Consider the following 17,895-nt stretch of genomic DNA (forward strand, 5'->3'; position numbering starts at 1 on the left):
AATGCTATCGCTGTCACAGTTTAATCATGCTCGAGAAAAAGTAACTGAGAAAAACTTGTCGTCAAGTGTGGTTTAAATCATGATCCTTGTCACTAAGAAAAGAAATGCAGAACCATAGCACACAAACTGTAAAATGGGACATACAGCCAGTTTTAGAGAGATGAAAAATTCTCATAAGTGCGGACAGATCCGGTGCACACAAATCTTATGAACACGCCCTAGCTTCGTCTCCAAATATCAACACATTAATTTTAACCGAAGTCCAGAAACTATCTGAAGACATGACTACTTTAATCAATTTGCTTTCAAAAGCTCATGAATAGAAACTTTAGTACAGCAAATTCAAAATATTCAAAACAAAAATTGCAGACTCTCTCAGAACCAGCCAATGGGCTGCCCCCCTTTTTCTTTACCAGATCCTCATGTCTACAGTTTGGGGATTTCTCAGTTCCAGAATTGTCACATAATAGCTTTTGAGACACTACTTGAAACGAGCAGGATATGGAGCTTACTTGGTAATATTTGCCGGCATAAATATTTTTTTCTATGTGTTGTATGCAATCAACAGAGAGGATAATTTACTCATTGGTTTCTGTTTGCTTTTACCTTGAAAGGGAGGAAAAGCAAAGAGAAATCTATATTTATACCATAAGCTAAAAAAATGTACATGCACAAAGAAGAATTTAAGAACATGCTGAACATATGAATACACAAGTACATTACTTGCGAACTGAAAATGCTCTTCATAACATACTGCGCTCTACTAATGCATCTTTATACTTTTAATAATTAAGACCTGATAGAAAATATAAATACCTGCAATGCACCACTACAGGCTTATTGTCGGGTGGAATTCTGTCTCGAAATGTTCGAACAAATTTAACAAGTGTTTGGGGAGGATCTGGAACCCCAAAATCAGGCCAAGTTGTAAAGTGAAAATGTCGAATTATGCGTGATTGATCTCCCTGCAAAATAAATTTATTAAAAAAATGATTTCTTTTTATTAAATAAATGAGAATGTTATAATATGCTCAAATGTATACTTATAAGCTGGTACTTTAATTTTAGAAAATCTATTTTAACCATGAATTAAATTCATTATGTTATTCATTTTATTCACATTTTGAAAATAAACCCTAGAATACATAATATACAAATTAGATTGAACCTCTATCTTTCTTCTTTTTTTGTGCTTGAATTAAAACTATAAAATAATTATTATCGAAAAATGTTTTACAAATTATTACTTTGTTTTATGTTTCAGTTTCAGATGCTTAAAAAGAAGTAAAGAAATATATACACATAATTAATGTATAATTACTATTACTTTCGTTTCAGAAAAACCTTTCCATTCTAAGATTAATATTGTTACGAGGTTTGTACATTGATAGATAATTTTAGTAAAATTATTTGCAAAATGTTTGTGTATTTCTGTATAATGTATTATAAAATGCTGAGAGAAACGATGCTCTGCTGGAAAAATAAGAATACAGGGGCAAGTCTATTTAACATTGAGCAAATGGCTATCTCGCTAATTTTGCGAGATATCGCAAAGCTGGCAACAGTTTTGGCGACTAATTTTTGTTGCAAAATTTGGAAAGAAATTGCCAAAGTTGTCGACCGTTTTGGTCCAGTCCCTGTATAACTGTAATGGATATTGCAATTGAATAACTCTATTTGATGCTCTGTGTAACTGTAACCATATTCGGCCCTTATATGCCTTCCAGTAATTTTGAGAAGCACAAAGTATTAGAAATATCTCGGTGGCTGGGTGAAAACTATATAAGACCAGAGAGAGCATCAGTTCCTCAGTTGTTAGTTTAGCATGAGTTTGGAGTATTGAGATATCTCCGAGTTAGCTTCACTCTTCAGTTGCGCTTTGCATGGCATTGTGTTTAATGTTCTTAGTAGTTTGAAGTATAACTACCTATTGTACTCTGTGATACTCTGAAGAGTTGTCCAACTATTTTTGTGGAAATTTCCAGAATTGTTAAGTGTTTCTTTTGGTAAAAAAAAATTTAATTAAGCTATCATTAATTCTGTGTGCATTCAATCTGTTATAAACTTGTATGCATGCTACAATATAATGCAGATTATGAATTTTAACAAAACAGACACAACACATATTTTTAAGCTCACAATACAAAAATTGCACTTAAAAATTTACTTGAAATTGCACTTATCTATTAGGTTATCTGAATTATATAATAAGTGAATCAAATTATGTTTTTAAATGTAATACACTCATGTTAAAATTTACCTTTCTGTACCCAAAAATAATGATATTCCATAAAATATCCAATCAATGTAAACCATTTTTGCAAGGAATGTGTGAAAGACAAGCCTAATTAGCATTATCCAGTTGAAAGTGATCAAATGATTTCCGATAGGCAAATCAGGGCATTATGTCATCTAACTGTGAGACAAACGATTTGTGCAAAGTGACTATATGAGTTAATTTCTGCAATCCAGATTTTATTTCAGTATGTAAAGACTCAAAATGGTTTTTTATGGCATCAAAGTATCATTTGGAAGAATCTGTGAAGTGACGAATCATCAACCGTATAAAAGTCGGACAAACAATCATGGAAGCAGTGAGATGTATGAATATTTGAAAACAGGCAGTTCTCTATGCTATTGAAACAATTTGAAACTTTTGCAAGGAAGCCTGGGCAAGGTCATAAATTAATAACTGCTTCTCATGATCGATAGCTGGCAATAATTCCATATTGAGAGGAAGTTTGCTGCTAAGTTAAGTTGAATGCTTGCAGCCACCATTGGAACTGTTATACCACAGTAAATTATATACAGAATACTTAATGAAAAAGGTGTTTATGCCAAAAAGCCAAGGGTATGTGTTTCACTGTCTTCAGAACAAAAGAGGAATTGCTTTAATTGGTGCAAAGAACATCAGAGCTGAATTAAACACCAGTGAACTCTCATTACTCATGAGTTGAGATTTATTTAAACATATGATTTTAAATGTGTTTATATCTGGAGAAAGTCAAAACATGAAATCTTCCTTTGAACTTGAATGTAACTGTTTTATTAAGGCAGATGTGATGATATGAGGAGGAATAGTGATTAAAGGATGTACGTCACAACATGTTTCTGAAAGCAAATATGTGACTGCCCAGAAATATAAGGATGATGTTTTAGAACCTTACATAAGAATTTTCAAAACTGCATATGGGATCTGACTTTATATTTATGGACGATAATGTTTATTCACATCAAGCATACCCTGCTGAGTTGAAGTTCCTTGAAAGTGAAGACATTGAGTGAATAATGCCAGCAAATCCAATAGAGAATTTATAAGACTATCTTGGAAAAGCAGTTGCATCACAGCATCCTCCTGCTAGAGATGTAAATGGCTTAAAAGCCATTTCTGGATAAGTGAAACTTAATTCCCAAAACTTTGGTTAACCAGCATGAAAACACATCGTGTACAAATCAGAGGAGATCACGTTCCATATTAAATTCATAAGCCTTAATTTCCTTCCAAGTTTTCTTTTTTTCTGGACTCTCCTTGTAACATATTATTAACACTTTCATTGTCTCTTGCTGCAAATTTATATCATATGCAGAGCTCTTAAATTTTTTCATTTGTAACATTTATGTGCTATAACATTATGTATCATTCCACTCAAATTCATAAAATTATAGTTCAGTTGCTGAGAAACTGTGATTTCCTACATGTAAGATAATTTTGGACATGAGCATGCATTAGCCAAAATGCTGGTGCTAGGCTATTTTACTGTGCAATCTCTTAAGGCTCTTAAATTTTGCCTATGCAAATTGTTAAAATTTTGCCATCCTTAAATTCTTTTACCCAGTGTGGCTACTCCGGTTACACCAGTTATGATACCAGCCCTGATTAGCAAGCAAGATAAAACAGTCATAATGGGAAGATGTAAAAGAAACGTTAATAGAATAAGAGTATGATGCTTGTCGAATTAGGGAAAATACATATAGGCTTTGGTAGAGACAGCATTTTTAGTATTCTGTGTAAGTTAAATTATTTATATATATTTTTTAAATAGAAAATACCACCAAGGAATAGAATAAAAAATAAAACTGGCTATGTTTTGAAATTTTATTATAAATAAAATTTTAAAATATAGCTAGCTTAAGTTTGAATTATACAAATGCAGTTTTATGACTTAGTTATGAAAATTTTTAAGCCTGCATTATATATAGTGAATTTTATAATTTTCATTTTGCTGCATGATGCATATTTCAAATGCATTTTTGTTTAATACAGTACATATTAGTGAACAAGCAAGCAATACAAACCCTAGAAACTTTGAATTCTGATATTGTCCACTTTGAATATTGAGACTCATTCAGAATGGTCACTTGAATATCCCCATAATAAGCAGGCTGTGTATCGTAAGGCCAATAATGATCACATTTTTCTCTTCCTTTTTCAACACACCTTGTTAGCATCACAATAGCACGGCAATTCTGCTCCCAAATCATTCTCCAAAAATCATCTCTTGTACTGTGCAAAGGCCCCTGAGTAACAATAAACTCTCGAGGAGAATTATATCCCTAAAAATTGAAAAAGGATATTTATTAGGTGGTGATTAAGATTATTTAGTACCTGAGAACTGAATGCAATCTTTGAACATAAAAAAATCTTTACATGATTCTTATAACAAGCAAAACAAGAGTTTTCCTTATATAAAAAAAGACATCGAAATGTAGTATAAAAAACAGCAGTGTACTTTGCTATAATAATCATGACATAAAATAATTACATGTAACAAAACAGTGACAAATAAATTAACATAACAGACTTGATGGAAATATAGCTTGCTAGAGTAATTACGATATGCAGTAATTATGCAAAACAAAATTAAGCCTGACAAATAAATTAATGTATCAGGAAACATAATTCCACTTCCAGAATGAAAGAGTTTCAATATGAAGTAAATAGCATACAGCAAAAAATCTTACTGGTATATAATTGGCATTAATATAGTCAGATCCTTCATCATCATCAGATGGCATGAGCTTTACACGGGAATGATCATAGGGAAGGATGTTGGTGAATCTGTTCTTAGGCCTGTTGACTGGAAGATCTGCAGCATTACACGGTTTATCTCTTCCTACATGTTTCAATAATTCAAATTCTTCAGAAAATCTGAAATCTGAATCAGCTGACAGGAATCGGTAATGATCAGCAAAATCTTTCAGTTTAACTGGTCGACTGAAATAAATTGAAAAAGATCATATTACTAACTTCCAAAACAAACTGTTTGAAATGTTTTAAATTTTAAAGAAAAATGTTCTTTAACAATATTTTAGTTGTGAGTAGCCAACCATAAAATCTGCTACAGTAAGTCATCAAAGAGTTCATCTTCCTTAGAAAAGTTCCAATCATAGATAAAATAGATTTATGTTCATGTTGCACATACAGGAGCTTTGAAATTTATCAAAAACTATCCTGTTCCATCCGGATCAAACTGCACCAAATTACCAATGTTCAATGTCTTAGTTTTTAGCCCAGGGCTGCTAGTAGGTAGAATTATATTTTATGAGAACAAAAATACATACAGTTTTGCAGACAAGACCTGAATGGCACCAGATGAGTGGGCCCCCTTTTAATAAATAACAACAATATGGGGAAAAGAGTAGAACAACAACAATATATGCAGGAATTAGAATTTGGATTATAAATTCTATTTTTAACAAGAGAGCAATTAAATTTATAAGTAAATTATATGTAAACAGTAACTGAATAATGGCACTGCTAATCTTCATTGGAGAAGCTACTCACAAGAATGTCTGCCTGTACTTTTAGTAGTGAATTTCATATCATACTCTTGGAAAGTGATGACATTATAATGAATGGATAATCATACTTGTCTGTAGAGTAATTTATGCAAGGCAGAAATATGAAAACAAAGATATATCCAGTGATATTATAAATACGAAAACATATCAAGATATATCCAGTAATAATACAAATATGAAAACGGATTAAGATATATCCAATAATAACACTGTATAAGAAGGCCGTATAGTGATCAATGACCCTGACTGTGCCATAGTGATGCACCTGGGTTCAAAGCCCAGAGAAGGCTTGGTTGTTAATTGTCCGTCCCTTCATAGGAGGCAACGGTGGCCACCTATTAGGTGCTTTTATAATGAAATGGCCACCAATTTTGGCCCTTATAGTGGAGCAAGGCTAATGGTTATTAAATAAAGTGCTTGGCCATTAAAAAATAATACTATATAAGATGGAATTTCAGACATGCAGACACAACTAACTAATTTAATATAATGCACAAATGCAGAACGTGCACACTACAACAAAAATATGAAAATATTATTGATGATAGCTTTATAAGAAACCCTAACCCTACTTTTTGTTAAGAAAGAGAAGCAAATTAGATACAATTCAAATCAAATGGATAATGGCAAATTTTCAAATAACATTTATTTTTTAAACATGATACTATTAGCTGCATGTATGAAAAGAAATCCATTGTAAAACCTGAAAAGCTAAAAAATTATGTTTTAACACCAATTAGATTTTTTTTGAATACCTTAAATCTGTGAATTACTATTATGCAAGGCATCTAAATATTAAAGATAATTTTACAAGATTATGAATTTAAATTTTTTAAAACCGCAGAGTAAATTAAATTTGATCATCAGTTTTATGCAGTAGCTTTAATGAATTTTTCCTCCTACTTTTTGTAGCAGAACTTATATACACTCTGAAAATTGGGGAAAAACAACTTCAAGCGATGGAAAATTTTTAATTACCTCAGATACAAGTCAAAATGTTTTACAGCTCAGGTAAATCTTTTATAAATGCAGAATATAATATTACATGCAAGTTTGCAATATGACAGTTGAGTTCTGATATAAATTAGAAATTCACTTCCACTACTATTATCAAATGAGTATGTAACAGAATACTCACTGAATATTTATTTCAAATTATGAGTATATTTAAAGCATATATATAAATGTGTAAATAAAAAGTAAAAAACAATTCTATCTCTTTCCCTATATATATATACATAATGATGTGTAGATGGCGTGTTGTTTCTCAGCTATTCACAGAGAATGACAGAGCTGTGTGGATATCTTCAGGATTAAAAGATACATCAGATAACATAAAAATGGAGAAGAAACGTTTTAGCAGAAAAGGCATTTATTCAAACCTAGTTTTATTCTTGTAAGTAAAACTGATTCACATATCAACATGAAAGCTTACACTTTTTTTTATAGATAAAGGAAAACCATATGCAGCTAGCAGAAGCAAGTCGAAGGAGGAAAGTAAGGGGAAAGAGGGTGACCAGTTACAGACAGTGATATTTATAGTAAAAATTTCCTTTAATCTGATTAGCTCAGAATTATATGCAATGCATAAGGTTAAGATGGCACAATGTGGAATTGGTTTTCAGATATGACACAGTTTAGGAAAAAATACCACTGTTTTAGAATAGAGAGGGGAAGTAAGAAGAATAAAGAGGCTATTTCTAATTTAAAGTATAATTTAGAATTACATATTTATCTTAAATATTTTCAAAATTATATTTCTCTTTCACTACTTTAATGCTTTTTCTCTAAAAAGGATTCTCTGTTGCTAAGCCTTTTTCCCCTTTGAAAGGGGGATATATAAGATAAAAAATATGTAAATATAAATTATGATTTAAATTAGCAATAGCCCCTTAATGTTTATTTTTAATTTTGATATTTCTCCTCTATTCTAAAAATAGCAATACCCTTTTCTGAACTGCGTGATTTCTAGATCAATTCACACATATGATTTACACAATGCCGATGACGTAGCTAATTCGGAACTTAACTAAAAAAAATTTGAGAACTGGAAGTTTCTTTTAATAAGCTGCCATATTGAATAACTGTTCACTCTGCTTCTACCTCTATTCTCACTAAGATGCATTTTACTGCTTTTCTTCCTATCACAACAAAATTAAAAATGCAACTGTTCTGGAACAGGCATGATTAATGTGTCAAGTATTTGTTTAAATAAAGTAAAAGGAATATGATTTAAATCTTCTACAACTGTGTCTTATTACATCTATATAACTTCAATCAATGTCTATGAATGTTTCTACAACATTATTATATACAAAAATACACACAATATCAATATATATATATGCATTAATATTATAGTATATTATATGAGCATTGCAGTCTTATATATATATATGAGACTGCATATTAATAATACTAATAATTACAAAATTTATTAGTAAAGATTAATATATCAGAACGAAGTCATATTTTGTAATGCTCAAAATTAAATTTCATCACAAATACAGTCCACTCTGTCCTTAAATTCTGTTTTAAAAATATTTTGGTACACCTATACAATATTTTGTTTTTAATTTCCTACTAATAACAATAGGGGTAAATTAACAAGTAATTTAAAATCACCTTGTGATTATTTCGCTTTCAGGAATGGACATGGAATCATCTTTGATATGGCCATCTGCTACTTTCTTAGTGAATGGTCCATGCCTTTTTTTACTTCTTACAATGATAACAGTGATGATTAATAATAAAATAAGTACTAAAGGAACAGTTATTCCAGCCAGCATAGCAGTGTTATCAGTATCTATAGAAGTAAAAAAAAGTGTTTAATCAGTTTTTTTTTAACAATTAGTTACACAAAATATGTAGAAAGCATAAAAATCAAATAATATATAAGCAATATGAAAAGTTTTGGTAGCAGATATGAATTTCATTTTACAATCTTCTGACAGAATCCCATATTATTATTATTGGTATTGATTTAGTAATTACATTTATACCCCCAGTTACTTACATTAAATTACTTTTATCACTATATAAATTCATACAAAAATTAATTAAAAGCTTAATTTCTATTTTTTTATCTTATAAAATGCTAAAATTAATTTTATTAAAGAATTAACATAAATTATAAATATATATTAATAAATACAAACCTGTCTGAAATGCATAGGAATACACTGTATCCGTAAATTTTTCAGGTGCAGTATATGCACGAACTTTTACTTTGTAATTTGTTCCTGGCTTTAAGGGACCATTGCAGTACCCTTTGACATTAGTGCAATCTTCAGTGCCAAGTGTAAATTCTACTGTTGATGTTCCATTAAAAGGATAAAATGGTTCTGTTACCTAAAATCAAAGAATGGTTTATGTTAATAAAATGCTTGAAATTATATATAACATGTTGAGAAAGGCAGTGTAAATAATTTTATTCAGACCTATATAGAAATTAAAATATGTGTTTAAATTAAATAACAGTAAAATCCGGACACATCTCATGGGTGTGCTAAAGCAAAAAATTCATTACTCTCTCGTACTGTATGTATATGAGATACCAGAAGCTGTACCTTAAATTTATCTACATTATTCTACATGCAACACATACTTTACTAACATAAATGTGCAACAATTAACTATTGATTTGAATAGCATGATGTTGTAGTACATCCCTTGTCCTTTTTAATTTATGCTATGTCCATTTTGGGTAAGCCCATAAAGAATTATAGATGAGAAATGAATGAATTTCTCATATATTATGTACTCAAGGGCATCTTCTTTATTGATCATAAAAAAAAGTTCAGGAGCAGCTCATTGTTTTGCTGTTATGTAATTTAAGTTACACATTTTTCTATGAAAGGGAAAAAAATTAATAAATTTTCATAAAAATATCATTGACCATTCATAATCATGATTGGCAAAATTCAAGGTAATTTTCTTGAGCAGAATTCTCTAGACTAATGCTTCCCAAACATTTTAGCACTATGATACATATGCAAGCAATTTCTGTTTATTTCAAGCCACACGCATATAGTTACTTTGAAAAACGAGAGACAGCTTAAAATAGAGTGCTATAAGAAAAGCTATAAGAGTGCTATAAGAAAAGCTATAAGAGTGCTATAAGTAAAGGAATAATGCTACCTAGTGATATGCAATTTTAAATATTAATTAATAGTTTTCAATAAATATGTATATAAATTTATGATAGGATAAAGAGGACTTCTCATCGTTTTATAACCAACCAAAATTTGCTTCCTGACCAGCTGCTAACATTTTAAAAACCACTTTTCTAAGCCATGTTTCCTAATTTTTTTTTTTTTTTTTTTTTTTTTTTTTTTTTTTTTTATGTTCAGCATCACTAGTTCTTGCAGTATAAATATATTGGAGGTCCTCTGCAAGTGAACTGTAGATACTGGCTGGATAGGCATTAAAATTTATAGGTGCCTATTTATTGCACTTATTATAGGTGTCCAGCACATTGTACTATTGACTAAAACTCATCATGAAATTTGAAAACAAATTAGAAAAATTTGAAAACAAATTAGAAACATTAAAGACTTTTCACATATTTCTAGTTGCAGAAGGGAATCAGAATCCCCCCATTAAACATATGCTAATCTTATAAGAATTTTGTATGTTGAAAAAACATGCTATTTGCACTTATAGTTTGTTCTTGTTTTTAAAATGTTAGACAGTTTATAATATGATTCCCCAATTAAGTATTTCTTTCGAAATGAAAAATAAATCTTATACATTAAAACTTGAATCAGCATATGTGAAAGTCTAACTGACATGATTTGGTATAATGCTTGTAAAAATAGGTGGGTGTAATGTTTGTGTAGTCAAATGAAAGTATAATAACTTTTTTAGGATGCAGTTAAAATTGTGATATTACTATAGGCGCCGCTTAATGCGATATAATTAACCAAATGATAACATTAAATGATCAGAAAAATATACCCTTCAACATAGCAATGGAATTCACGTAAAATTCATAGAATGTAGTAGGCATATGGAAGACGGATTGGCAGTCAAGGTAGTTTTAATTCCATTTTTATTTAAATTGACATTTGTGGCCACAGTTCACCTTGCACTCTAATCATGCATATTTCCAGAACATTTACATTTCTGAATACTATTGCAACAGGAAGAGAGCACAGTGTAATTGCATCCATGCAGCACAGATGACGAAGCTAAAAGTGACGCATTTATCCATTATGGCAGCTCACCAAGCAGAAGGTTTTGGTTTAGGTTAGTAAAAAGTTTCAGTTCTCAGAATTTAAATTCCAAATTAACTATGTCGTAAGCAAGCTCTGGCATAGATTTATCTAGAAATGACACATTCCAGAATGTTAAAAAGGAATATATTGATTTTATATTGATTACATGCTCTTTATGAAAGACTTTCACTAGACTAAAATTTCTTATGTACTCTTCAAGCCACTGCACAAACTTTACAAATTTGTCTTTAAAATTGAACTCTAAATTTAATTCACAGATTATGTAATATTTTATTATATTTTTAAAATTGCTTTTAACATGTTTCTGTATCTCTAAATTTCTAAACTAATCTTGAAGTAAATTATTTGTTTAATCAATAGAACTGTGAATATTACATCAAACTAGTTTATCATTAGTGGGTTCTCTGCACCCACTAATGATTTTTCCTCAAAAAGCTTCTCTATCGCTAAGCCATTTTCTTCTTGAAGGGGGAATATGTAAAAGGAAAAAAATAGGTAACTTTAGATTACACTTTGAATTAGCTCTTAATTCCTTCTTTTTTTTTTTTTTTTACTTTTAAAATGCATCGTATCTGGAAATTAACTCTATAACCTCCTCATTAAAAACTTACTACTGAATGTGCTATCTTGCTCAAATATATATATATATATATATATATATATATATATATATATTGAATGACCTAAAATTCATTGAATTCGAAAACAAGGATGACTTGAAGAAAACTGCAACGGACTGGCGATGGTTCTCTGCATTATAATAATTTGGAGAGGCTTTATTGCATAGTTGGAATGATGGCACTCGAAGAAAGATGCAGCTGTAAATACCATGCATAATTTTATTCTTAGATAATGAAATCTGAGGACACATATTCTTTTTTTATTTCACATCATCATAGTGGGTGTTTTTGATACTTTGAGTGTTTGATACTGGCACTCAAGCAGAGATGAATTTTCCTGCTCTTACCAGTTAACTAAGGGAGTCCCTTAAAGGGCCTAACTTTTGAAGAAAACCTGAAGGAAATTTTACATATGAGAAGAAACTTAGTCAGAAAAAGAAAAAAAGAAAGCATTTTGTTTTCTGAGAGATGAAATTAAAATCCTTGCAATAGTGTAGGCGAGTTGATAGATTCTGAGCTGCCAAGAAAAGGGGTTCCAAGAAGGCATATGTGTATGGTAGGGCTGAATCACGTGTGGTGTGCATGTTGTTTCATCATTCATGGAGAGGGAAAAGTTAAATTTCATCTTTATTGTGGGTGTGCTATGCATTCCACAGTTTTATACGGATTATGTTTTTAGAACAATGGACAATAGCAGACAGAGGCTAAGCGCATGAACTAGCATCTTTATGAAAATGTGCATAATTCCTCGGCTGATCACATATTAAAGCAAAACTTCTAATATAAACAGATAATAACCGCATAGTCTCTCTCTCTTTCGCCACTTCACTTTCATGCTGATAATGTGTCATTTAACTTCTATTAGCTATTCTCCATTATTTGAGATGCAATAACATGTCTAAAATTGTTCAGCGAGTTTAGCACCCCTAGTCTTCTACTAGTTATGAAGATATGTGCTAAGAAATTTGACACCCAAAAATAAATTATGTTTAACTATTAACCCGCGAGCACACGCAACAGCATTGTTCGGGCATGTCATACCCGCGCGTGTACTCGCGTTTCTCAGTGAGTCACTTCGCAGTTCTCGTTTTCAAACTTTTAGTATAGGTTTTTTTTTAGTTGTAAGTATGGCGCCGTATATTCCTTACAATGAAGAGATGAAAAGATTGAGAAATCTTCTTGAAACAGTTTCTTCTGATGGGGATTCATTTAGTGAAGATGTTGATGACGAAGAATACAATAGTAATCATGATTCATCCGTAGAGATCTATCCATAGAGATCATGATTCATCTAGTGATTCAGATACAGAAACAGAAAATGAAACTTTGGAATGTAGCTATGAGTTTTATGTTCGAAAAAATGGAGTAAAATGGAACAAAAATAAATTCCGGACTAATGTTAGAATTGGCACCAAAAATATTATAACTAAACTCCCTGGGAATACGAAGTATTCTAAAGACGTCTCAACACATTTAGATTCCTGGTCACTGCTTATCGATGAAGATATGTTAAAATATGTAGTCGACAATACAAATATTTATATTGATTCAGTACGTGGACATTTCACTCGTGAATGGGATGCGAAAGCAACAAATGAGTTGTAAATCAAAGCTTTAATTGGATTGCTGTATTTATGTGGAGTTTATAAATCATCCCATGTGAACGTAAGAGATTTGTGGGCAACAGACGGAATGGTAATGGACATATTTCGGGAAACAATGTCAGTGAACTGATTCCTCTTTCTTTTACAATACCTCCATTTTGAAGACATTAGAGATCGTCCCAGTAGAAGAGACGTTGATAAATTAGCTCCGATCAGAGAATTTGTTGGAAATTTTGTCACAAATTGCCAAAAGGTTTATACTGTAGGAAAGTATGTGACCATTGATGAGAAGTTGGAATCATTCAGAGGTCGTTGTTCCTTCAAACAATATATGCCCAACAAGCCAGCAAAGTATGGCATAAAAATATTTGCTCTTGTAGACGCAAGGATATTTTATACCTGCAGTATGGAAATTTATGCTGGTAAACAACCAGATGGGCCATTTCAAGTTGAAAATGGTGCAAGCGAAGTTGTCAAACGTTTAATAAGGCCCTTATACAACTCTGGTCGAAATTTAACAGTTGATCTTTGGTATATGGGATATGAATTATCTCAAGATCTCCTAAAGAAAATTATGATAGTAGGTACAATGCGTAAGAAAGAAATCCCACCTGAGTTTCTGTTAAAGAAAAGAGAAGTATATTCTTCAATTTTAGGTTTTCAGAAAGAAGCAACACTTGTATCTTATGTGCCGAAAAAAAATAAGAATGTGATCCTGTTATCCACAATGCAAGGCGATCAAATTGATGAATCTACTGGGGAATCTTAAAAAGTCTGAAATCATTACATTCTATAACATGACAAAAAGAGCAGTCGATGCTGTAGATGAGATGGCAGCTGCGTATTCTACAGCAATATTAGCACGTCGAATGCCTATGGTGATTTTCTTTCCAGGGTTAAAAGTGGTTGCCATTACTGCAAGAATAATTATACTATCAAAGGAACCACCATCAGAATACTGTACCAGGCATACTTTTCTCAAAGCCTTAGGGATGCAGCTAATAGAAAGTGTTCAAAATGAACGACGACGAGCATCTGTAGTTCCTGATTCTAGGCAAACACTGACCACCGATGAACATGTTAACAATGAACCCCCCCCCAAAAAAAACCTAAAATTACTTACAAGAGGTGTACAGAGTGCCCCAAGAAAAAAGATAGAAAGACTAGATTCATTTGTGAAAATTGTAGCAAAAGTATATGTATGGAACATATGACCTCATTTTGTAAACAATGTTCAAAAAATTGTAAGTAAATAATTTTACCTCTCCTTATTCTATCATATTTTGTCTAAAATGAAGTATTAACATGATTTTATATTTTAAATTCTTTTAAAAACCGATTAATTTTATTCAGCAAATTTTTATTCAGGTATGACATACCCGGCGCGTGTTCTCGTGTTCGTCGGATCGGTGCGTGTGCTCGCGGGTTAAGCTAGTCATGTCTCTTCTAAAATTCGATGAAACCATCGACTACACAGCAGTTTTTTTTGGCTATGACTAAAACTGAATTGTTTTCACCTTCTGCCAAAATTACAATATTACATATATGTAAGATAAAAAACATGTAAATCAAAATTATAATTTATATTAGCGAAACCTCTCAATTCTCTCTCTCTATTCTAAAATTCCAATAACTTTTCTGGACTGCATCATTTCTAGTTTAATCTATGTCACATGGCTTGCATAATGCTGATGATAAAGCTAATTCAGAACTTGAGCTCAAATTTCCGAGAACTGAAACCTTTCTCTTAATAACCAATGCAAACCAAAACCTTCTTTCTCTTAGTGAGCCTGCATACTAGATAATTGAGCACTTTTGCTTCAGCACTAAAGTATCTCAAAGTATCAAAAGCACCCACAATGATAATGTGAAATAAAAAAGAATATGTATCCTCAGAATCCACTCTCCAAGAATAAAACTATGCATGGAATTTATAGCTATATCCACCTTTGAGTGTAATCACTCAAACTATGCAGTAAAGCCTCTGCAATTTATTATAACGAAGAGAAACCACCGCCAGTCGTCCACTCCAGAAATACGAATTTGATATTTCATTTTGGCATATTTTGCATCCCCCTGTTTCTTTCAGTTTGCCACTAGGCTTCTGGTTTTCTGATGTGATTTATTCCAAATTGAATATGTGATGATTTTTAAATATACTTTTTAAAATTTATTTTGCATTTATATTATATGTGTGTGTATTGAAGAAGCTCAACTAGAATATTACCGGTCATTAAAGTTTACACTATTTATGTCTGAGCAAACTATAATTCTATAACTGAAAATAATAAGATTACCAAACTGTCAATAAAGTAAAAGATATGCCAGATTTACTGGCAATGCAACATTTACTAGTTTTCACACTTTGATCAAAACAACTTGAATAAAACTGATTTGAAACTTGAATAAAATTGTTGTATTCGAAGCTTCTAAAGCAATACCCTTATTATTATTGAAAATTCTAAGAATTTAAAAACTACTGATATGACTTTTCCAAAAGTGGCAATTTATTTGCATATATTTTGCTCGTAATGCTATAACTAATAGTAAATTACATTCATATACAATAAAAATGTTTATTTTCTAAATCTGTACATTACCACAAACGTTCCTATATAAGATGCACTTCAGTGAAATATTATTCATTTGAATTAAAGAAATTTTTCTCTCATGAAATACCTGTTTTTAGATAAATTTATAGAAAGTTTAAATGCCTTAAACTCAATTTAGAAACTGCATGAACAGCTTTTATATTATTCCTCTGCATTATTCTTTTTCTGAAAAATTTATAACAAAATGGAAATGCTTATTACAAAGCACACAAATAAATTTTAACTACTGATAAAATTTTAATTTACTTGACAAAAATACATTGCAGCATTTGTTTCACTTTTTTCTTGTTACAATAGATATTCGAGAGATATTAATTGATAATGTATCCTTTAATTTCTTCTCATCTTTAAACACAGGGATTCTAAACTATTTCAGATAATTACAGAGTTAATATGAAGAATTTAATGATTGTGTGTGCTGAATTACCTATTTTATGCAAGTAAAATCAGACTATTGACTTCAGGACAAGTATATAAGTGATAAATTAAAATACAAGAAAATCCTGTAGTTAAAATTACATAAATGAGAGACTTAGGATTATACCTTTTAACACCAAATCTGAACAAATTATTTACTCTAAGAATACATTATCTGAAGGAAGAAAATAGTGATTTTTAATCTCAGTCAATGACCTAGTTATAAGAATAAATGTTTTTTTGAAGCAACCGGATTGTTTTTCAGAAGTCAAGATCTTAGAAAAAAGGCAATTTAAAAGCAAAGTCATGAAATTTTCAATCAACACTTTTGTTGGATTCCCTACACCTGTTAACCCTCTGAGTGGTGCAGGATTCTAGATCCGTCATGTAAACCAGTATTTAAACAGCATTTATTAATTTAGTTTCCATAATTACTTATTTTAGTCTGCATTTTCATAAAATTACAGGCATTAAAATGCTTTATACATTATTAAAGAAAGTAAGAAAGCAAAATATCTTAAATTATAAGCTAATATATACCACCAAGTAGCAAAACTTCTGATGACCAGATAAACCCGGTCATAATGCTCAGAGGGTTTTAAGGGGGAAACAAAAAAAACATTGGGTATTGTTCCTGAATCTAGTACATTTGGCATAGTGATAAGACAAGACCTTAAAATTTGTGCAGATGTTAGTCACTCGAAAAAAAAAATGCATGTTCAAAATGGTACATCATTTGAGGGGAAAAAAAAAGGCTAGCATATGTATGCTTTAAGAGTACTATGATATTTAAATACGAAATTTTGCTTAAAAGAATCATTTCTGAAAGCTATTTTAGAGACAAGTTAAAGAAAGTATTCATAAACCATTTACATTTTTTTAAAACCAAACAGTTTATTGAAAAATGCAATTCACTGCATCAATTACTAGAAGGAAGAATTGAGAGAAAGGGGTAAATACCTGATAAGGGGGCCACTTTGAATATTTTTGCACATCATTCCAAGAAGGCATCCTTTGTTGCTTTAAATCTATGCTATCATCTTCTGCAACTATAATAGTATAACTTGTAATAGGGCCATGGCTATGTGAAAAGAAATTTTTTCGAAATTGCACTTTTGCTGTAGTTGATGATTTGCCAACGCTTATGGGAAATATGTTGCTAGCAGGAGGAGGGGGTGCTGTGAATAAATACGCAATTAAAAAATCATAAGTTCCAAATGTTATATATAAAATAATGTTAAAAATAAAATAGTAAGTGATGCTGAAGATTTTTTAAAAAATATTTTGCACAGCAGATTTACACATTATATTATATAAATAAAAAATTCATTATTACTACACAAGTTATGACAAGAAAATTTCGGTATCGTTATGAACTAAAGAAACTAAAATTCTATTATTATTTTAAATCTCCTTTATGAGGCTTAAAAATTTAAATTAAAAGTAAATATTATAATGTTTTGATAGCTGTTTTTTTAGCATATTGCAAGTTTCCTGCAAAACTGTAAAGAATGCCTATTGTGCAATTTAACTTTTGTTAGATGATTCTAACCTTAATTTTTGATGCTCTAATTGGTTAAAATGAAATTAGGAATTGTAT

General features: G+C 30.8%; 1 protein-coding gene across 1 annotated transcript in view; it reads right to left on the minus strand.

The window, feature by feature from the left end:
• Positions 1-17,895, minus strand: part of LOC118183176 (tyrosine-protein phosphatase 10D-like) — a 131,983-nt gene that overhangs the window by 16,772 nt on the left and 97,316 nt on the right. Inside the window, exons 19-24 of the mRNA XM_035352621.2 lie at positions 17,256-17,473; positions 8,961-9,153; positions 8,428-8,608; positions 4,963-5,215; positions 4,297-4,554; positions 817-965 (exon numbers count right to left, since the gene is read on the minus strand). Coding sequence (XP_035208512.1) covers positions 817-965; positions 4,297-4,554; positions 4,963-5,215; positions 8,428-8,608; positions 8,961-9,153; positions 17,256-17,473 — 1,252 coding nt within the window. The remainder of the gene's footprint in view (positions 1-816; positions 966-4,296; positions 4,555-4,962; positions 5,216-8,427; positions 8,609-8,960; positions 9,154-17,255; positions 17,474-17,895) is intronic.

Source organism: Stegodyphus dumicola, chromosome X2 (assembly GCF_044657685.1).
Source record: "Stegodyphus dumicola isolate Sdum_Otavi_A_Nest chromosome X2, ASM4465768v1".
Classification (NCBI taxonomy): Eukaryota; Metazoa; Arthropoda; class Arachnida; order Araneae; family Eresidae; genus Stegodyphus; species Stegodyphus dumicola.